At 35.6% G+C, this 23652-nt stretch overlaps 1 protein-coding gene across 16 annotated transcripts in view; it reads right to left on the bottom strand.

Moving 5' to 3' along the window:
- Positions 1 to 891: 891 nt before the first annotated feature.
- Positions 892 to 23652, bottom strand: part of PTBP3 (polypyrimidine tract binding protein 3) — a 122519-nt gene continuing 99758 nt past the window's right edge. For all 16 annotated transcript variants that reach the window (XM_088018901.1, XM_088018897.1, XM_088018899.1 and 13 more), the window contains 7 exons: positions 16963 to 17040; positions 13773 to 13912; positions 13294 to 13327; positions 10651 to 10743; positions 9555 to 9771; positions 6064 to 6141; positions 892 to 5913 (listed from right to left, as the gene is read on the bottom strand). In XM_088018901.1, coding sequence (XP_087875027.1) covers positions 5781 to 5913; positions 6064 to 6141; positions 9555 to 9771; positions 10651 to 10743; positions 13294 to 13327; positions 13773 to 13912; positions 16963 to 17040 — 773 coding nt within the window. In that variant the 3' untranslated portion in view covers positions 892 to 5780. The remainder of the gene's footprint in view (positions 5914 to 6063; positions 6142 to 9554; positions 9772 to 10650; positions 10744 to 13293; positions 13328 to 13772; positions 13913 to 16962; positions 17041 to 23652) is intronic.

The following is a 23652-nucleotide window of genomic DNA, read 5'->3' on the forward strand; positions in this document are numbered from 1 at the left end:
GCTTCTCCCTCTCCCACTCCCCTTGCTTGTGTTCCCTCTCTCGTTGTGTCTCTCTCTGTCAAATAAATAAATAAAATCTTTAAAAAATAAATAAATAAATAAATTCCTACTTCTAAAAGATCCTAAGCAAAAGAGTAAAATAAACTCCAACATTCCAATAACTCTTTAAAGAACTTAAAAATAGAACTTTTGTCTAAGGAAAAGCAGTATCTGGCAGCTGGTAACTGTATTACCTTTTAATTAAAAAAGAACACAAACCTGGTCTGAGATCACACCTCATGTTTCAAATTTATGTACACTCATCCCATAGGAAAGCCAAAATCTGAACTGGAAAAGTGTTCCAGCTCTTGTTTGGCAATTGTGTTTATATGGAGAGTGTGTGTATGGTGGGTGGAGAGAGACAGACACACAGACAGGGAGAGAGAACTCACACATGTGTCACTGTTTACTTGTACTAAAGGGAGAGGGCACAGAAAAAACTGCATTGTAGGACCATCAGAAAAGCACTTCGCTTCTCAAAATAAAACCATTCCTTAATTAAAAGGGAGTTAGCAGACTTAGGGCTTTGTCAGTTTTTAAAGTATGAATATCTGCTTACTATTCCCTCTAACTATGACAAGTTTAGATGGATGGTTATGAAAAAGAAAAGAAAGTATGACATCATTAGAATTACAGGTAAGACAAGAGGAAACCCAAAGTACAGACACAAGAACACGGAAAATTTTAAGAGAGTACAGATGTCATGACATTTATTAAAAGGCATGCTACAATGCTATACTTGTTAGGAAAAGAGATTAGAGATTATCAAGTAATAGTCAGCAAATATACAAACTGAACGAAAACGGAATATACTGTAGAGTACAGAAGCTTGAATTAACCATGCACTACGCATTTAGAAAATATGTTTTTTAATATTTTATCTTCTCTTTGCATTTATAACATAATTCACTTAATCACAGAATCCTTTTCTTCCAACACCACAAACTGTGTTACAAATGAAAGCTGGTACTGCTGCTTATCAAAATATACAAGACAATTGATGTTTTATATAAAACCACTTTATATGTTAACTTGTTCCCAAAAACCTTTTTTTTTTCCTTTTTTGGCCTGGTTAAAAAAAATGTTGTTACAAATATTTACAGCATTTTCTACTTTTAGATGAACATTCTTACAAACTGAAAAAGGGAATTTTATGAACAGACCACATAAAACACAAGACAATGTCAGAGGCTCCTAGCTGTGCTATTTTTGTTTTTCTTAAATACAGTACTGAAAATGCCCATCAAACCCTTGTCATCCCAATCCGTTCTGTTCACATTTATACTCCCATTTTCTCTAAGTAGTCTATTCACCGATAGGAAATAGAAAGTAAAGGCCGCTTTGCACTGGGTCTTCTTTCAGAAAGGAGCTTGGGAAAAAATGCTTAATGAGAGGAGTTAAAACCAGAACAGTAAGTCTTTGGTCAGAGCAATGAGGTGACATTTTGATGCAAAACTTTGCTTGGTCAGCAATCTATAATTAGTACTTTTTGGATGTGGGATGAATTTTTAAAAGATCTGGGTAACAATGGTAAGGGGGGAAAAGGCCAGAGCATTTTTTTTTTTAAATGACATCAAAAATATCTATTTAAATATCTGTTAATACAACTACTACATAGGTTCAAAAACTGAAAATTAACACAACAAAATCTGTTTACAGTGCTGACTTAAGCTTGCTATAAGCAGCTTTCAATCATGACTATTATCACCAAGGTCACTGGACCAGACAAATATCCCTGTTCTCTGGAACATATGCCTCAGGTTACAAAAACTAAAATGACTACCACAAAGATGAAGAGCAGCTCATTCTTGGACCTGCACAATGCTATAGAATGAATATTATGTGATAAAAGGCAAAACTGTAACTGAGACTTCATTTATACAGTTACAATTCTTTGCTTGTATGAATAGTCCGTGGGATAACATTCTTTTAAAATTATATAGTACATATTTCCTGAAAACCAGAATACTGATACTACCTTAGTCTCAAATAGGAAGAAAAGGTCAATTAAGACTACTGAAGAAGGCACATAAACTTTGGTCCTGTTTTGTCTTCCTCCCTTTATAAAACCCCCCAAACTTTTTAGTATTTTCTACTTTTTAAACCATTCATAACTAACTGTTAGAATTTGCTGTGAAAAAAGACTGCAAATAGTCTTAGAGATAACACCACAGCTCTTTTGAAGGACAGCTGAGTTCTATTTTCTTTAAAGGAAAACTTTTGTGCAGTCTAAACTGTATTTCTTTTAGAACAATAGTAGAATATTTTAAGTCTGGCAGTTTTATTCTTGTTAACAACTGATCAAGACAAAGGAAAGGCTAAGAAAAATGCTTTTACGCATAGTCATGCTGTCTTTTTGGTTTTAAAAATAGCAGTACACATTGGTTTTTGAAGAGACAGACTGATAGTTTGGCAAATGTAGGGTTTTTAAGTGAGTCACCGGGGGGGGGGGGGGGAGACACATACTTTTGAGTTTGTCATCTTTTGTCCAAAAATATTTAGTGGGAATAGAAATTACATGATAGTATATTCACTATATAAATTTCACTGCCTAATGACATGGCAGCTTTGAAATGTTCGTATGAAAATGAACAGAGACATTTATGAGAGTTAACTTTTTATCATCTGAAGTAGAACCAATGATCACCATCCTAGGAGGAGCCAAAGAAGGCACTGCTCCCATAAGGAATTAAACAGGCAGAAATTCTGTCTCTAAAATTTGTGAGATCCGCTACATTTAACAATAGAATCAGAAACATTACTAAAAATAACTGATTACCAATCTTAAACGATTTATGGCATTCTATAGGAGCTATTGGGAATTCTGATACTCTCCAGCAAGTTATCAATTAAGATATTAAGATACTGGGTCATTTTTCTGTTTGTATCTCACACAAAACACATTTTACTGCTAAGCAAGTTATTTAAATCTCAAAGTAAAACTTTTTGGCATAAATTGCTACTGCTGAACGTGTACTGCTATTTTTTGAAGACCTGAATATATATACTTTGTGTAAAAGTCAAGACATTTCCAAAAAGTGATGACAATACTTAAAATAAAGTAAATAAACTTAAAAATAGGATACTACGACAGCTCAACAGCGAAAATAAACATTGTTCAGAAGATACTGAATAAATGCATGCCAAAACAAAAGTACAAAGATTTAGTTTTTCCACTACCCTGATATTTTTAAATCTTTCTACAGACACTATGCCAAAACAAGTACTGTAGACCTCTGTAATTCAAACAGCAAATAACCCAATATGGACAATATCCATGCACTACAGCTAATTTCAGACACAAATTGATGATTTCAAGCATACTATTTTAGATAATATCTCACTTTTCCAAATCTTAATTTGATTTTGTCAATAAATTAAAATGTATGTACTGTGCATATGTATGTACATTAGAAGAGTGCATGTATGTATATATATTTATCTACACACACACACACACACACACACACTCCCTGAAAAGGATTCAAATGTTCTCTCAGATTTAAAGGCCATTCCCTACTTCAAAATTACATTCAATGCTATTATGATCTCCCTTCTGCTACATTGACACTGAATGTTATGAGAATCATGAATTAAATCACACAGTAATTCCTAACTCAAAGCAAACAAAATAATCCAATTTAATGTGTCACTGACAATTATAATAGTGCCTGTATGTTAGGAAAAAAGAAGCAAATATTCGGGAGATTTTGCAAAAAAAAAAAAAAAAAATTTCCTCCCCCCTTACTCAAGTGTTTTAGTAAAAACACATTAAGTGAAAAAAAAAAATAAAAACTACATAAATGATTATACCTATCTACTCAGTCAATGCTAAAATGGAGTCATCTGAAAGGTTCCAATTTCTCCTTCCTATTCTATCTACCAACTACCTGTTGCTCAGTGTTGGGTGAATTCTGCTTTTTAAGAACCTATAGTATCTTCTGTAGTCTCCAATTTTTGGTAAAAATCTTCCAACATTCAAACTAATGGAATATATGAAAGAAATTGAGATATTCTTTTTAAAGGTGAGATGAGCTACTCTGAGGATCTGAAAACTGTAAAAGGGATGGACAAAAATGACCCCCTTGACAAATTCTGATTTCAAAAAAATTCAATCAAGCACTGAAAAAAATAACAAATGCAAAGTTTCTCATTAAAAAGAAAGAATTTTACATTATCGAATCATTGAAGCAACATTAAAACGTATTCTTACACTCAGCCATAGAGAGGGACAGAGTATGAAAAAGGAGCCCACCTTGTCATACTCCATGTACAAGGGCACTCAGTAATGACGTTACATTAACAAAGAAAAGCATGTCACTTGAGTACTGAGAAAAACCAAGTAATCCTGAGACAAATTCTAATGAGTGATAAAGGTTAGACAAGATCCAGAAACTGAGATTGCATTTTATAGTCCCAAACTGGTACGCTCTGTCAATGACTGCACGACCACTATCGGTCAGGATGTGAAGAGGCCTACAGGTGTGCACTGAGATAGTCCCCAAACCATTCACCCTTCCCCACCCCATCTCTGCACCAAAGCACCAAAAATTTGAATAAAAACTATTACTTATTGAAAACCACTTAAAATTGCAATGAAAAAACTTTAAAATCCTTACCAAAACAGGGAAAGAAAAAAAAATGCTCACCAAGCCCACGATATAGCTTTCAAGATACTTAGATAAAATTCTAACCTATTGTATCATAAGCACATAATAAGGCACATAATAAGAAATTAAGTAAATACACAGTAATTCTGAATAAGTATTAGAGATTATAGTGGTACAAAAAACCCTTGAGATTAATTTTTTTCTAAAAGAAGACCTTACCAAAAATAACTTTTAAAAAATCTGTCAAATCATATGATAGACCTGAATATTTTCCTTAAGACTGTAAACTTTTTTTTCTGAAAATAATTATAAAAAAAGTAGTTGTAAGTAGATTACTTTTCTTTTTAAATTTTCCAAGATCATATTACTCAGCAAATAGTGTCATTTGGAAATTTAAACCATGATTTTCCTAATAAAACTAATAATTAATTTGACACTTTAATACATCTTGGATTCTATTTAATTTCCTTGGGGACAACTGAGACACTTAATTTCTCCAAATAGTCTTAAAAAATTGAAGGTGTGTACTATTCCAAGGAGTGTCTTACAGTGAAAAAAAAGAAACCATTGAAGGAAAACATGCAAGTTTATAAATTTTCTTCCAATACAACCCAATCTGTTTATGTATACCTATTAATATATGCCAAATAATATAATTTATAAGTGAACATAATTTCCTATAGGGGTTGAACTTCTGAATCATCAAGTTAAAAACTTGTTTTTGTTTTTTTTTAAAGTCTGTATGTTTAAATTTTTCCAAAGTACAAAGAATTTTAGAAATGTTGTATAAGGCTGATCTGGACCCAAACTAAAAGAAAGTCTGTCCTCTTGAAATCCAATTTAATACAGGGAATTAAATTATTGAAAAAAAATTCCTTTCCTGATTTTTATTTCCTGAAGGTTATTTTCATAGAAACTATGGTACAAAGGAAAAACAAACCTTTGATCACATACTGGCAAGGGGGAAAAAATGGAAAAAAAGAACATCCCTTGATTTTCTGAATATACTTGAATATCAAACCAGAGTTACTTTTGTGAAAGAGGCAGAATTGGTCTTGAGCTGCTTCAGTCTATGTCTGAAGGTTTTACTGAAATTATGGTCCAATCTTAGGAGAAAAATTCACAGAAAAATCAGATTGTAGATTTTGAGAAGGAAACTCTGAGGTGGTGATTTTCTCCAAGGTCATGGTTATGAAGCTCAATGAGGGCCTGGATTGCTTCTTCCACAGATCCCAACTGAATGAGTGCCATTTTGCGATCTTTCCTGAAAATAACGTAAGAAATAAAAAGTATATAGAATTAATTTTGCCTACAACTCTCCCCAACCCTCTATACTTCATTAAACTACTTTAAAAATTTGCATAACACATTAAATAATGTTAATGTATTTCTTGGGGTGAAAGCATGGACTTACTGAAAGAATTTAAAAGCCTTCACTGAACATCCCGCTTCTGTGAAAAGGTTCTTCAGATCATCCACTGTAACAGAAGGGCTGTGAAAACATCACAGAGAGTGTCAACTATCTTAGCCCCCATTCTCCCATGAACCAAAGATTAACTGCTGCCAACTGTCAAATTTCCAGAGCAGCTCAAACTTCGAAGATAGTAAAGCCATACAATGAAGACACGATTTGGAAGTGCCCTGAAAGATGTTCAAGGTTGACACATACATGTCCTCAAACAATGTAATTTGGTCTCAAATCTTTTGCATGAGATATGAGCAGGTATATAAAGAACAAGAAAATCTATCTGTATTTCTTTTAAATGGATAATTACCCATATCACTGACTTCAGTAATTAACTCTAGTATTTCCAAAGCTACTTCTAATATTACCAAAGTTACCTCCCAGTTCTGACTTGTTAGCTATCAACCACCAGAGTTCTACATTTTCAATGCCTTTTAGGATAATTCTGAATACATGTACGTGGGAGCCAGGTTCTATGATGGCTCCCTATTATTACTGCCTCCTAGTATTGAGGCTTTAGATACTCCTTTCCCATAACGAAGAAATGTCCTCTGTAACCTTTACGGTACTGTAGAAATGACATGTTTGACTTCTAAGGCTGAGAGACATTGGAATTCCCACCCTGCCCTCCTTGAATCATTAACTTTGGAAGAAACCAGCTACTATTTCATGGGGATGCTCAAGCAGCCATATGGAGAAGACCGTGTGGCAAGGAACTGGGGCTGCCTGTCAACAACTAGGTGCATAAGTAAGTTAACTACTTGGGAAGTGGATCCTCTAGCCCCAGTTAATGAGAGATCCTTAGTCAAAAACACCCAGCTAAGCCATTTCTGGATTTCTGACTCAGAGTAACAGTATGAGATAATAAACGTTTACTATTTTGTTAAACTGTTAAGTTTTGGGGTGATCTGTTATGTAGCAGTAGATAACTAGTACAGTGGCCTATCACATGAGGGTCAACTGACTAAATTATTCTAACATAGCAGCTGTCCTATTTCACTAATTTCTTATGAGATGAAATACAGAGTAACAGTATGAGATAATATCTCATCTCTTATAAGATGAAATACTCTGAAATACAGCTGTCCTATTTCACTAATTTCTTATGAGATGAAATACAGACTTCTTTCATCTCATGACTGCCAGTAAGGATGGTGTAGTAGAACAATGACTGAGTCTGTATGGAGACAGATCTGTGTTCACATTCTATTTCTCATTCATCGGTATATGACTTTGAGTAAGGTACTTAACCTGAGACTCTCAGTTTCACTGAGAAATGAAATTAATGACTTTACTTCAAAGGTTACTATGCACGAACTGACAGAGACAGAATAGTGGTTACCAGGGACTAGGGTATAGAGAAAAATGGGGAATTACTGTTTAATGGGTACAGAGCTTCAGTGTGGGATAATGACAAGAATCTGCAGATGACAGTTGTGATGGCTGTACAACAGGAATGCACTTCATGTGAAGGTACACTGAACAGCACATTCAAAAATGGTGAAAAAGATAAATTTTATGTTATGTGTATTTTACCACATTAAAAAAAGGTTATTATATGGAGATTAAATGAGGTAACACATGTAAGTTACCAGTATGGTGCCCAGGACTTGGTAGATGGTTCAAAAAATATTAATGTCCTTTCCTTCTTCTGCCTACATGTCCTTTGTAGGTTGTAACTTGAGACCAGCCCCTAGATAATGTATTTAAGAAGGTAACAATGACAGGAGCCTGTCTCGGTATCTAAGTATGTTGTCCTTCTACCTGACTCCATAGTAATGAGCTGCTCCATTTCTAGATCCATGTAATCTCGAGTTTTTCCTTCAGTGATTCCTCCAGTTTCCTGGCTGGAATGAGGTTTGAGTCATTCCCCAATTCAGATTCAAGGTTCCTTCAGGTAGCCTAACCAGAGACTAGCTGGCAGCCCAAGCAATCCACATTATTTTGAGTGATTATTTTCTATTCCTATTCATCCCCATTCTCATTCTCAATAATGTTCTAGAATTTTACCCTTTCTCCATTCCCTCAGTCTTTAAATTTCCACACACACGTGGGCATATACAACCATACCCCACAGCTTTTACCCCACCCTTTCCAAAGCTCATTACTCCTTCATGTATTAGATTAAGTAATACACAACGGCCATCTTCAAAGGTCAAGGATTTCAAGAATTAGAACAAGGATTGCACGATGCTTTCTATAAAGGGCCACACAGTAAGTATCTTAAGCTTTGATGGTCACAGAGTCTCTGTTGCAACTATTCAGCTTTGCTGTTGTAGCTCAAAAGCAGCCAGACACTATGTAAATGAACGAGTGTGGTTATCTTCCATGAAACTATTTTTGGAAGGTGAAATTTGAATTTTATATAATTTTCTAAAATCACAAAATTCTTTTCTTTTGCTTTTCTCCCCGCCCCCCCACCCCCTGACCATTTAAAAATGTAAAAATCAATTTTAGTTCACAGGCCATATAAAAACAGATGGATTTGGCCGGTGGGCTATAGTTTGTTAATTCCTGAGTTAGAAGATGAGTAAAGAACAAGTCTACTACAACACTGCTTAACACAGAGTGGCCTGGGTGGCTCAGTTGGTTAAGCGACTGCCTTTGGCTCAGGTCATGATCCTGGAGTCCCGGGATTGAATCCCACATCGGGCTCCCTGCTCGGCAGGGAGTCTGCTTCTCCCCCTGACCCTCTTCCCTCTCGTGCTCTCTATCTCTCATTCTCTCTCTCTCAAATAAATAAATAAAATCTTCAAAAAAAAAAAAACAACACAGAGTGGTCACAATAAAGTGATTTTTAGCTTTTAAGTAATTAATATATAAATGGCTTTGCAATGTGTTGATAAATACTAGAGAATTCACTTTTCCCATATTTTTATTTAGACGCAAAGTATTTGATTTTGCTGTTGGTTAATCCTTCTTTTTTAAAAAATTAATTTAATCCTTTACTTCTATACAAAGAGATGAACAAGTATGTACCAATGGAGTATTTCTGCACAAACTTTTCTTTAAAAAAGATTTATTTTTTATTTTAGAGAGAGAGAGAGAGTGTGAGCTGAGGGAGGGGCAGAGAAAAGGAGACAAGCAGACTCCCCACTGAGTATGGAGCCTGATGCAGGGCTCAATCCCAGGACCCTACGATCATGACCTGAGCCCAGAGTCAGATGCCCAACCACTGAGCCACCCAGGTGCCCCTACACAAACTTATTTTCATGCCCTTTTAAAACTGAGAGATAACTAGTTGCTAATTCCCTATTTGGAAAGAAATTGTTACCTTTCACTTTTGGAGTGTATGACTAGAGACAGAACCTTAAGACATGATGGCAAATAAACCATCTAAGTGACTAGGACGACTGCTACATTAGAATAATTTCAGAGTTTCTACCTCTCCCAAAACATAATTAATCATCTAAATGAATAATAAATAATTAGGTACATACGGAATGTTGGAAAGATGCAGAGTAGCTGATGGTGGAAAGATATTCTGGAAGTTTTTAGAGCCAGGTTTTTTAAAGCGATGCAAAGGACTATTGCTAAAATCCTTAGTCAGACCTTGGTCTTCTTGTCCCTCTCGAGGAAGCTGAACTGCCTGATGTTTGGACAGTGTAGCACGAAGTACTTTTCCATAAAGTCTCTGTCCACTTAGGTGGTTCATTGCTGGTGCACAGGAAGAAAATAAATTTTGGGTATTAAGAGTCACTGTAAAATTTGTATAAATTATCACAAATTCCTTTTATTTAGGCATTTGAAATTATATTGTCAGTTCTGAAGGTTAAAATGGTTTTAAATTAAAAAACTCTTACATACAGAAATGTATTAAGTGACTTTACTTGACTATAATGAAAGAGAAGCAATCTTAAACAAAAAAAACTTTCTTCTTAGCAGAGTGCTAGACAGTTCCATAGTGCACAGAACATAGCAAGTGGTCAGGAAATGGTTAACTGAATAAAGGTAGTTTAATCTCAAGCAACACTTTTTTTTTTAAGTGCCTAACGTGGGGCTTGAACTCACAAACCTGAGATCAAGAATTTCATGTTCTACCAACAGAGCCAGCCAGATGCCCCTTGGGAACACACTGTTATTTTTTTTTTAATAAAAAAATCTGAGTAGTAATATTTTTAACAGCCATTATAAGAAGGCCATGGAATGCCATTTTCTTGTACCATCATTATGAAGCTTGCCCAAACTTTTAAACCATGAAATAGTTATATAAAACTTAATTTGGAAGAAAAACAAATGACAAAAAAATTAAATAAAACAAAGCACATTTATTAGTTTATACTTAATGGAAAAACCCTAGAGTCAAAGTTCTAAACATCAACAATGGGTTCAAATAGATGAATGAACTTCAGACTCCAAAGAGTAATAAATATTTTTAAATCTTAAACTATAAGCAGGTCCAAATAATAATGAAGACATTTGCGTAAGGAGGTACTCTTCAGTAAAATCATATTCCTATTACCTATAAATTTATTTTATAGGAAAATTCACATACAAAAGGGGCAGATTATCGTTACTATTATTAATCATTAGTACCTAGCTGAGCTTGACTTGCATCTGCCATCTGAACCAAGGCATTTTCTTTCTTATTAAACATAATCTTCACTCGATGTACATCACCATATACTCCTAAATGAAAAGAAAAACAAAACTTGATTAAAAATTTCAATGTCTAATTGTGTAGTTTAATTTTATGAATACATTTTAAGAAGGCTTCTTTTCTCATATTATATATATTCTCTGGGCAATTCTACACATATGAGCCCAAATTTGTATCTCTTCTGTTTCAGATCTATTAATCTATTCAACCCTTTTCACTTGGATGTCCCATAAACACTTCAAATTTAGTATGTTCCAAACATTCATCTCCCCTTTCCTCTCCCCGCTTCCAGTGTTCACTAACTCTGCTAATAAATATTACCGTCATCCACGTATTTGCTCCAGTGAGACACCTGGGAGTCATCTTTTAATTTCTCCCTTTCCTTAAACTTTTACATCCAATCAATCACCAGTACCCACTGATTTTATGGCCTAAATTGTCTCTTACATTTGTCTACTTCTTCCCATCCTCATTACCATCAAAGCCACCATCATCATTTCACACCTGGACTATCCTAGTAGCCTCCTAACAGACCTCAATACAACCAATTTTTCTATTCCTGTCTTTTCTAAAGTGGATCCCATATTTCAAAGGACTGGCAAAATGATTCAATGGGGTGTAGGGGGAAATAATCAAACTCCTATTTATACTGATTTGTTTATATAAGCCAATATAAAAACTACATCTTACTAATTTTTAATATATACATGAAATTACAGGCAGAAGTTTCTACAATAAGAAGAGTATTCTCTTTTTAAAATTCAGTATATCAAAATATACTGCAGTTTATATGCTAGAGGGTATCACCAATATAATAAAAATAAGACTCTTAAATAAGTAGCACCATGACCATACTTTGTAATGTGATGAGAGAATAACTGAAAATCTTCGAGGCACACAAGAGTGCTCGTTATCTTGTAAGAAAGCACCTAAGAGCAACTGAACTTAGAGATGAATGGAACTTTTAAAATTTAAAACAAAAAGACAAGTATTCCAAACATGCTGTCCTTCTTAGAAATGACGAGTGGCTAAAATAGATATTCTTTAAAAAATAACACATACAATCTGTTCTTCAAGCAGAGGGTGCTATTTTTTTTAAACGAGTAAGAAATTAACTGCTTTTAGAAAGAAATGTACTTTAGCTATTAAAGAGACATGTGAAAATTTATCATTAATACCTAATTTTGTTATTGAAAATTACATGAATGTGTTATGAATAAAAATTTCATAGCAACTCCAAGGAGTATGAAGGATCTCTGTGGCGTAATGAAAATCTTCTAAAACTGGACTGTGGTAATGACTGTACAACAATGTAAATCTACTAAAAATCAATGATTTATATACCTCAAGTAGGTGAACTGTATGACTATAAAATATATATCTAAAAAAGACTGTTTAAAAAACCTATTATAGACTCAAAATTTTGAAACAATTTTCCATCCTAATAAAACTTTCAAATAAAGAGTACCAGTGAGTTTTAACACCATTTGTTAAAAAATATTCTAATGCAAGATTTCAACATCAACCAATTTAACAAGAGGAAAAAAATGGAACTTCTCTAGGCAAAGTACAACAAAAATAAGTGGATTAAACTGAAAAATTAGTATAATTAATTAGGCACAGTGACAATGAAATATTTCCACTTAAATCGCTTAACTTTATGAGCTATCTTTTTTAGTTTTGACAACCATTAAGATCAAGTACTAAAATAAACTGAATTTGGAATTAGATCCGGAAGTACTAAATCAAAATGGGAAAATTATTTTTCATTATTTTTGAAAATAACGAAGCATGTTAAATCATACTTCTCACTGTTAATGTTTTTTATGAAAATTTTCATCAATAAAAATCTTTAAAATGCTGGATATTACTTACTTTGTTGCTCTTGTATTTGTACATATTATACTGTACAGTAAAAGATGGATAAAATTTATAAATAATCATATATAAATTACGAGTACATGCTAAAAATTTTTTTTTTAACTGAGAGAAGAACACTATTAGAAAGTCTGGAAACTTTTTAAAATCTGAATCTCATTTTTTAAAACCTGAATTTCATTAGGCCTCTTCCCTGCTTAAAACCGTCCAATGGTTTCCCACTGTTTTTAGGTTAAAAATCAAGCTCCTTAATTTAGTTTACAAAGCTCTTCATGCCTTGTCCATATTCATCTGTCCAGCTTCAACATGTCTCCCCTACACTTTTCACTGGGGGGGGCTTCCTTCACTTCCATGTTCCAGGAGCTCTCTCACCCATTGCTAGTATCTGGGAAAGGACATTCACCCTTCCGCTTGGCTAATGCTTACTCATTTTTCACAAGTCAGCTTAAGTATCATTTCTTTTGTACACCACCTTTGATTCCCTCAGCTAGGTCAGGTCTCCCAGCTCCATGTTCCCATTACAAACTCTATTTCCCTTTTTATAAAACTTTATTGTAAGTATAATTACTTACTTATTAGTCTTATTTCCTACTCTATCCTCAGTGTCAAACACACTACTTGGCAAATAGAGATAGATAAATATTACTGAATGGTGCAATAGGTTAAATCACAGACATCAAAAACAGCAAACAAGAACTTACCAAATAGGATAAAAAGCCCATGTGGTGTGATAAGCTGTTTGAAAAGGATAACACAAAATATAAGTGCCTAAGTAAAAATTTAAAATAAGTTTACTTGTAAAAACAGCAGTTGACCTTAAAGCATTGATTTTATATTCTCCTATATATACTAAGTGATGAACTTTAATAAAAATCCTTGAAACGGGGGCGCCTGGGTGGCTTAGTCCGTTAAGCGTCTGCCTTCGGCTCAGGTCATGATCCCAGGGTCCTGGGATCAAGCCCCACATCAGGCTCCCTGCTCCGTGGGAAGCCTGCTTCTCCCTCTCCCACTCCCCCTGCTTGTGTTCCCTCTCTTGCTGTGTCTCTGTCAAACAGATAAATAAAATCTTTAAAATAAAAAAATCCTTGAAACAAACATTTTCATTTAAATACGACCCTAGACCAGAAAGTACTATACCTCCTCCTCGAAGACTAAAATTATAGAAATCTTCTCAACTCACATCAGGATTGAGATTGGTGACAAGCAGAACAGAATTTCCTGGTAAAGCACCAGCCCCAGGAATGGCCATTCTTCCAGTGACAGCAGAGGATGTGATTGTGAGAGGGCCCAGAGCTCCAGGAACAGCTGGGACTGATAATCCTTTTTAAAACATCAAAAGCATTTCATACACTGGTTATCTGGGGAATTACAACACTGGATAGATCTTAAGTAAATAATGAAGATGAAAGCAAAAACATAGAAGAAAATGTGTCAAAGCTACCATAAGGATACCATAGGCCAGTTTCCTGCCCTACAGAGTCAGTCTAGGAGTCAAGTTCCTTATTCTTTGACATCATCATACTCAGTACTCTATTATTTGTTTTTGTTAATTATGTTATGTTAATCACCATACATTACATCATTGGTTTTTGATGTAGTGTTCCATGATTCATTGTTTGCGTATAACAGCCAGTGCTCCATTCAGTACGTGCCCTCTTTAATACCCATCACTAGGCTAACCCATCCCCCCACCCCCTCCCCTCTAAATCCTCAGTTTGTTTCTCAGAGTCCATAGTCTCTCATGGTTTGTCTCCCCCTCCAATTTCCCTCCCTTCATTTTTCCCTTCCTGCTATCTTCTTTTTTTTTTTTAAGCTGGTGCAGCCACTCTGGAAAACAGTATGGAGGTTCCTCAAAAAGTTGAAAATAGAGCTACCATACAACCCAGCAACTGCAGTACTCTATTACTTGTAACACAATGTTTTGCAGAGCAACAGAATTCACTGGTCTTAAAGCCATGAGGCTTTTGAAGGGTATATCAACATTAAGTATTCCGTTTCTTAAAAGAGATATATTCTAGCACATCCCTAGATGCCATCCCTTACGGTAGATATAATTTTTCATTTGGTTTCTACCATAAAATCAGATATATTAAAAAAAAAGCCTCAGCAGAAGTCATATTTATGACTAGGAAGTATTACATGTTCTACAAGTGGACTGTGGCAATGACGCACAACTCTGTAAATTTGCTAAAAATTACTGAATTGTATACCTAAAACAGGAATGCAGAATACATAACATTCTACATAAGAAAAGCATTTTGTAACTTTATATAAAGTGCTATATAAATATTATAACCAACAACTGATTTATAGAGTTCAATATTCTTCTGTAGCAAGAATTTTTAGAGCTTTCTATTCCCTCAGATATTCCAGAATTATTTCAAGTTCTGTAACACTGGAATACTGACACTACACACTATGCTAAAATAGCACACTTTTTCAGAAAGTCCCACTATTTGTGTTCTCAGCTTAACTAAAGTAAAATCTCTAGCTTATGTAAAATGAACCAGTTCCTTATGTTATTTATTGATTCTTAAAAGCTCAAAATTCCTTATTATAGGGTCTGGCCACTTTGCCACAAATCCAATAATTAAGCTGCAGTGTAGTTTATGTTCAGACTATTCTGCTTGACAATCTAATAAGGTCCTTACTACAATCATCTTGCTGAGGTTTAAAACTCTGCAGACCACTTTCTCAGGATGGATACTTTTCCATGAAATCTATATTCAGTGGCCCTTCAGTGGCCTCTTCCCATGCTCCTCCAATCCAACTCTGCAACTTCTGAGGAACTTCTGTAGGTTTATTACAAATTACCAGCAGTACAACCTGGCTACGCCACAGGCTGTGAAGTACATATATACAGGTGTACGTGTGTGCGGATCTATCCCCTACTAAAGCTTATGTCTCATCAACTCAGGAGTCCCCTTCACGCATTTTTTTCTCTTTCTTAACATCTACAGTGATTTATACATAGTGTGTGTCAAAAAGAACTATCTAAAATGAAGGAAACCCTTTATCACTACTTCCAAATGTTTATCAATTAAACTTTGGGGAGCTTCAAATAAATAAAAATAATGTATAATGCCTTCATTTTAGTGGAATAAGTAGAATATTCATTTAATTAAACATACATTAAGATGTCTTAAAACCACCAAAAACGTAAAACTTAAACGTCAACCTTATTACTCTTTCCCTTTTAGTCCAACGTCACCCTCTCCATCAAAGAGAGAGTACCTAAAATTGCCAAAATTGGAAGGACAGAAATATAAAGATTAGTGACAGAAAGCAGCTATATTGCAATTTAAAGCAGAGTTATATTCATTAATCAGCTGGAAACTGGAAATGTAATATGTACACCAGGATTAACATTATATCACTCTTCCAATCACCAACCTCAGTGTCTTCTTTAGGCACTGGAGAGAAAACCATAAAGCAATTTTTTTCTTTTCCTTAAATTATGATCAAATTCATTTTGCTTACTATTTGAAGAGAAAGTCATTATCAAAATATTAACCAACCACTATCTCTTAATTATCTCTATTAGCTAAAAAATATATATCCCTTAAAATAAGCAGCATATATACTCTATGGCAATCCTCTGAACCCATCAGTGACATAAGAAAGGATTTACAAATATGTTGCATAGTAAATATTTATTAATTCAAATATTTACTGGGGTATCGAGGTTGCTCAGTCTAATTGGGTTTCTGCCTTTGGCTCAGGTCGTGGTCTTGGGGTCCTGGGATTGAGCCCCGCATCGTGCTCCCTGTTCAGTGCGGAGTCTGCGTCCCCCTCTCCCTCTGCCCCTTCCCCCAGTCATGCTCTTTTTCTATCTCTCCCTCTCTCAAATGAATAAAATCTTAAAAAAAAATAATTCAAGTATTTATTGACTGCATAGTATGTACTGAATGCCATCAAAGGCATTAAAACACAAATGTAAGTGAGACACAGGTCTGTCCAACATACAATTGATAAGCTTATCAGCAAATAAGCAATTCATACATTTTATACAAGAATCTAAAAGGCAAACGTGAGGTTAATACATTCAACCTATAGTAATCTATACTGACAGTATAAATGATGCAGAACATATATTAGAACTTGGGGGTTGAGAATGGGACCACAGGGAATTATTCGTAAAGACAAGGAAGCTGTGCATCATACAATGAGCCACTTCTATGGTTGATATACATAACGCTTTTATTGTAAATCCTTCAAGTATGGTGCTATTTTTCATCTTGGTAAGTTTGTTGATATATTGCTTTTATTGTAAATCCTTCAACTATGGTGCTATTTTTCATCTTGATAAGTTCCTAGAACATACACATCATTATAAAACCATTTCAAATTCAACTTTAAAAAACAATCACCTGTAGCTTGATGAAATCCAATGGCTGGGGCAAATCCAGCAGCCCCTGCATAGGGTGAAGAAATTATACCTGGTGCACCTAATGGGGAAGAGAAGCTAAAGTAAATAATTCCACCTCTATAAATATGGTTATCAAAGCAATATAAAAAAGCTTTATGATGGTATATTATTGATAAAGAGATATTGTTACGGAGTTAAGATTTTTTCAACAGGTGAACAGGTGATCCTTAATGTATAAGTAAAGAGCTTCTGCCCCTTCTAGATGCTAACCCCTTTCAACTGGGTGCAAGGTTCAAGAGTCCAGCTTAGCTGTTACTTAGCTTTGTGTTATCAGTTATTTCATTTTCATTTATTTAGTTTTGTTACTGAGGTTGAGATTCATGCCCTTATTGAGAGCACTGTTTCTCTGTGAAAACAGTCAAATACTTATTAAAATGTACTGTACCTAGAGAGTACTGCTTTGATGAAAAGAAATAAGAAACAAACTGAGGGTTGCTGGAGTGGAGGGGGTGGGAGGGATGGGGTGGCTTGGTGATGGATATTGGGGAGGGTATGTGCTACGGTGAGCGCTGCGAACTGTGTAAGACTGATGAATCACAGACCTATACCCCTGAAACAAATAATACATTGTTAAAAAAAATAGTAAAAAAAAAAAACTTTTTCTTCTAAAAATAATCTTTGTTTTTGAAAGGCTTACAAACTAAAAGTATGAATTATAGGAGATTCATATACTGAGGATCTAGTGGTTTAAACACAAATGTACTGTAAGTGGTCTAAGAAGGGATCACAGAGGATCCACCGTGATTGTTTGGAGGTTTCTCAGGAGATAGAACCTGAGCTAGACATTATGTAATCAAAAGGCACAGTGCTTAGTGTATCCCAGATGCTAAACAAATGCTGGTATTCTTCCCTTTCCTTTCAGAAGCCTGGTGACTATGCACCAGCAACAAAAACAGGAGTTAGTTCCAAGGGGAGGAATCAATACTAGTAGGAAACAATTTGGTTTTGGACATGTCAAGGTTGAGATGATGGTAAGACACAGTGGAAATAAGGCAAACTCAGAAAAACTAGTTTTAAGACACAGATTTGTAAATCATCTATGTAGAAATAAATGTGAAAACTATATGAATGAGAGTTCCACTAAAAATGACAGAAGACAGGGCGCCTGGGTGGTTCAGTCAGTTAAGGGTCCGACTCGTGATTTTAGCTCAGGTCAAGATCTCAGAGTCATGAGATCCAGCCCCACATGCTGGACATGAATACTTAAGATTCTCTCTTGCCCTCTCCCTCTGCTCCTCCTCCCTGCTCCCCTCCTCCCGCTCGCACATGTACCCTCTCTAAAAAACACACACATACAATAGAAGACAAAAAAATGGAGAGAGTTAAAAATAGAACCTGGGAGTATTAGTACACTTAAGAGGTAGAGGAAGGAAGAACATTCTAGGAAAAGAGAAGAGCCTTAGAAAGAAAAAACAGAACAGTGAATTATAACTCCTCAGGATCTAGAGGAACAGCGTTTAAGGGGGTAGGGGCTCAATAGAAGTCAAAGAGAATGAGAAATGCAAAAAGTAAAGAAATTTTAGAGCAATAGTGAGAAGTCAGATTTTAAGAGTAAAGGGGAGGGTTGTTTTTCTCTCTCTCTTTTAAAATATTTTATTTATTTAATTTGACAGAGAGAGACACAGTGAGAAAGGAAACACAAGCAGGGGGAGTGGGAGAGGGAGAAGCAGGCTCCTTACTGAGCAGGGAGCCCGACGCGGGGCTCGATTCCAGGACCCTGGGACCATGACCTGAGCTGGAGGCAGATGCTCAACGACTGAGCCACCCAGGTACCCTGTTTTTCTCTTTTTAATGAGAGGGTGATAAGCATTTTATGGGAAGAAATATGTAGGCTATATTCTCCAGAGGAATTAAAAGCTCAAAAAGTTTATTCTCTTCATTAAAAAGTTAACAGAATTTGTTAAATACATAGTTGTGATTTATTAAAATAATTAAAGAAAATATATAGTCATTAAGAGACATCAGGAATAGAGCTAGCAAGGAGAACTGACAATGAATGAAGATAGAAAAAATTAGATATGTGACAGAATAAGTGATGAAATAAGAAGGGAAACGTAACATTTACTGAAAACACATTGTGAGTCAAGCATTTTTCTAGTGCGGAGGAAGCACTGAACAAAGCAGACAAGAATATGTCCCTGATAAACTTACATTCAAGTACGTTCAAGATCACAGATAAAACAGAAATAACTATATTTAAGGCATAAAGGAAGACTTCACAAAGAAACTTCAATATGTATACGAGTAATTCCAAAAATTTGCGCCAGAAAGTTAAACATGAGAGATAGAGCAGATTGTATTACTGTTGACAAGTATTTACTTGTCCCTCCCATCATATACTCTGGCTAGTACTATGACTTGCAGTACCACACTTTTTTTTTTTTTAAAGAGAAAGAGAGAGGGAGAGAAAATTCTAAGCAGGCTACACCCGCAGCGTGGAGCTCACGGCCCTGAGATTATGACCTAAGTCGAAATCAACAGCTGGATGCCTAACCGACTGAGCCACCCAGGCGCCCCCAGTGCCACACATTTTTATGCAATTCCCACTGCACTTAATCATATGAGTACACAAACAGATATGACATATACCACCTCTCTATACAGAAGCTTCAAGAGGCACTATGGGTTTACATCAGCTCTCCTTTTTTACTCTCTGCTGCAAGAATGTCACTTCTCAAATAGGGTGACAATTTCAGCCTGAGCCCTGGATACACGTGAAATACACGTGAAAGGCTGCTGCAAGAACGGATTCACAGCTGCATAAATGTCAGCAGTGTGAATGAAATAAATGTTAATTGCTGTAAACCACTGAGATGGGCGGGGAGGGCAAGAAGGTATCTTTTTTTTTTTTTTAAAGATTTTATTTATTCATTTGACAGAGAGAGAGATAGAGAGAGGCAGAGGGAGAAGCAGACTCCCCGCTAAGCAGGGAGCCTGATGCAGGCTCTATCCCAGGACACTGAGATCATGCCCTGAGCCGAAGGCAGACGCCTAACCGACCGAGCCACCCAGGCACCCCAAGGAGCTATTTTTAAAACACAAAAAAACTAATAGAGATGGCTATAGGGGGACTGCAAGGTTGTGAGGCAGAAGACTAGCAGGTTTTAGAAAAATAATGAAAAATTTTGAAGTAAGCTGGCTTTGGTTTTGCCAACCTCATGGGGTAGTAGACAAGATGCAAATTCAAGGATTGGCCCAGGAAGAAAGTCCATAGGTGACCTTTATGGCATTGATCTAAAAGTGTATGCCTAAATAACCTACCCATCTCACCCTCAGAGAAGACTGCAAGAAAAGGTACCTTTGCATCTAGCAAAGAAAGGACAAAAAAGTTTCTGAAAAGTTCTAACCAAAAGCAAGCTCTGCCAATTTGCAGCTCAAATTTGTATTTCTTAGGAGTCCAAAATAAAATTAATAAAGTTGTGGATTTAGACTGAAATGGTCCCAAACACAGAACCTTTAATGTTTCAGACAAATTCTCTCTGGAGGAGCATACCACGATCCCAAGCCTCAAAGAACTCATGTAATTAATTCTCTAAGTAAAATGAGAGAAAGAAAGAAAGAAAGAAAGGAAAGGAAAGAAAGGAAAGAAAGGAAAGAACAGAAGAAAGGAAGAAAGAAAGAAAGAAAGAAAGAAAAAGAAAGAAAGAAAGAAAAAATCTAATAGAGATACAAATCACAATGCTATGAATTATCAGATGAAGATTTTATTTTATTATTTTTTTTTTAAGATTTTATTTATTTGACAGAGAGAGACACAGCGAGAAAGGGACACAAGCAGGGGGAGGGTCAGAGGGAGAAGCAGGCTTCCAGCAGAGCAGGGAGCCCGATGCGGGGCTCGATCCCAGGACCCTGGGACCATGACCTGAGCCGAAGGCAGACGCTTAAGGACTAAGGCACCCAGGCACCCCTAAATGAAGATTTTAAATAGTACACTTGAAGAAATAAAAGATATGCCAAAAAATATCTTAGGGCAGGAGACACTTAAAAAAAAAAACAAAATAAAATTTCTAGAAATGAAAAACACAATTATTAAACTCTAAATTACTGGACAAATTTAACAACAGATTAGATTAACAACAGATTAGAGACCATTTGTGAAATCAGTTAGGCCCTAAGGAATTATTCAGAATGCAGCTTAGAGAGGTAAAGAAATAGTAAATATGAAAAAAAATTTGAGACACTCAGAATAGAGTAAGAGGGTATAACAGGTCAAATCAAAGTTCTACAAAGTAAGAAAAGAAAGCAGTGAGAAGGGAAATTACATGAAAAGACAATTTCTAGAACCAATAAAAGGCAACAATCCATCAAATCAAGAAGCCCAAGGAAGCTCCAACCAGAGTAAATAAATCCTTAAACAGACACTTCACATTGAACAAGACATCAAAGATGAAGAAAATATCTAGCAGTAGTTAGGTTGATTCAGCTGACTTTCTAAGAGCAAAAATGAAAACCAGACATCATCAAATGATTTAATACACTGAATGAAAAGAACAATAAATATACCTAGATATATATTTTATATCTCGAAATCTCTAGAACTCTATGGTAGGAAAAATATCTTTGAAAGCTGACAGCAGGGGTGCCTGGTTGGCTCACACAGGAGAGCATGTGATTCTTGATCTCAGGGTTGTGAGTCTGAACCCCACATTGGCTGCAGAGATTACTAAAAAATAACTTTAAAAAATAAAGTAAAATAAAACTGACAACAAGATAAAGACATTTTTGAACAAATGAAAACTTCAAATATGCTACCATGGACTTCCCTAAGTGAATACTAAAGGATATCCTTTAGGCAGAAGGTAAGTGAACCCAGATGGCATATCTGAGTTGTTTTTTTGTTTTTTGGGTTTTTTTTAAAGATTTTATTTATTTATTTGACAGAGAGAGACACAGTGAGAGAGGAAACATAAGCAGGGGGAGTGGGAGAGGGAGAATCAGGCTTCCTGCTGAGCAGGGAGACCGACGTGGGGCTCAATCCCAGGACCCTTGGATCATGATCTGAGCCAAAGGCAGACACTAAACTGAGCCACCCAGGCGCCCCAGCATATCTGAGTTGTACGAAGGAAATAAAAAGTCTACAGTCATGTATGGCTTGATCTAAGTGAACATTTATTACATAATACAATACTAACAAACTGTCAGATTAAAATAAAAATTTTTGAAACATAACAATAATATCATGAGTTAGGAGAAGGTAAAAGAGGGTAAAAGGAGTTAAAGTGCCGTAAAGTTCTTATATTATGTAAGGAAAGGGGACAGTATCAGTTAACTTTAGATTTTAATAAAATAAGTATGAAAGTTAAAAATCCTAGATGAAGGGCACCTGGGTGGCTCAGTCGGTTGAGCGTCTGCCTTCGGCTCAGGTGTGATCCCAGGGTCCTGGGACTGAGCTCTGCATCCGGCTCCCTGCTCAGTGGGGAGTCTGCGTCTCCCCCCGACCCCCCACTAATTCTCTCTCTCAAATAAATAAATAAAATCTTTAAAAAAATCCTAGATGAAAATACAAAACAGTATTAAAGTTCAAAAACAGCAGGAAAAACAGCATAATAAACAAACATTAATTTAACAAATATTTTTTAAAAAGATTTATTTATTTTAATAAGAGAGACAGCCCAAGTGGGGTGAGTGGAGGGGCGAAGAGAGAGAAACAGACTCTCCACTGAGCGCAGAGCTCGATCCACAATCATGACCTGAGTTGAAACCAAGGGTCGGATGTTTAACCGACTGAGCCACCCAGGCGCCCCTAATTTAACAAATATTCATGAATGCCTATTGTAAACCAAACAGAAGACAAAATCTCTACCCTGCTGAAGCTTAATTCTAGTGATGAAAACAAAATAAATAAATACGGTAAATAACTGTAGGTAAGAAGGTGACAAATACTATAGAAAATAGAACAGGAAAAATCAGGAGTACTGAGGGAGGGCTGGTCAGGGTAGGTCAAAGGCAGCATGAAGAAAATAGAGGATATCTGAAAGAAAAGTACTCCAGGCAGAGGGCAATACGCACTGGATAATCCAGAGGTAGGAACATACTTAACATGTTTTGTATACTAGAGGGACTGTCAGTTTGGTAAGCAGAAAGAGAGTGGGGGGGTGGGGATGGGCATCAAAGAAGATATTCAAAAAGTAAAGTTGGGGTGGATAGTAGAGGGCCTTGTAATCCAAAGTAAGGATGTGAGCAATTACTCTGAAAGAAATAGGAAATTGTAGAGGGTTTTCAGTCAGCACTAGACTGAAATTGATAGGACTCACTTTTCTAATTTACAACCAAATAAATTGTACATACATAAAAGTTATTTTGTGAAGTTTTGACATATTTATTTTTAAAATTTTATTTAAATTCAATTTAGTTAACATATACTGTATTATTAGTTTCAGGGGTAGAATTTAGTGATTCATCAGTTGCATATAATATCCAGTGCTCATTACATCAAGTGCCCTACTTAATGCCCGTCACCCAATTACACCATCTCCTCAACCCCCTCCCCCTCTAGCAACCCTCAGTTTGTTTCCTGTAGTTAAGAGTCTCTTATGGCTTGCCTCCCTCTCTGTTTTTATCTTATTTTTTCCCCTCCCGTAAGTTCATCTGTTTTGTTTCTTTTAATTTTTAAAGATTTATTTATTTGAGA

The sequence above is a fragment of the Eumetopias jubatus genome, unplaced genomic scaffold (assembly GCF_037043125.1).
Source record: "Eumetopias jubatus isolate StellerSeaLion01/CBP00866 unplaced genomic scaffold, mEumJub1_p1.0 scaffold_15, whole genome shotgun sequence".
Classification (NCBI taxonomy): domain Eukaryota; kingdom Metazoa; phylum Chordata; class Mammalia; order Carnivora; family Otariidae; genus Eumetopias; species Eumetopias jubatus.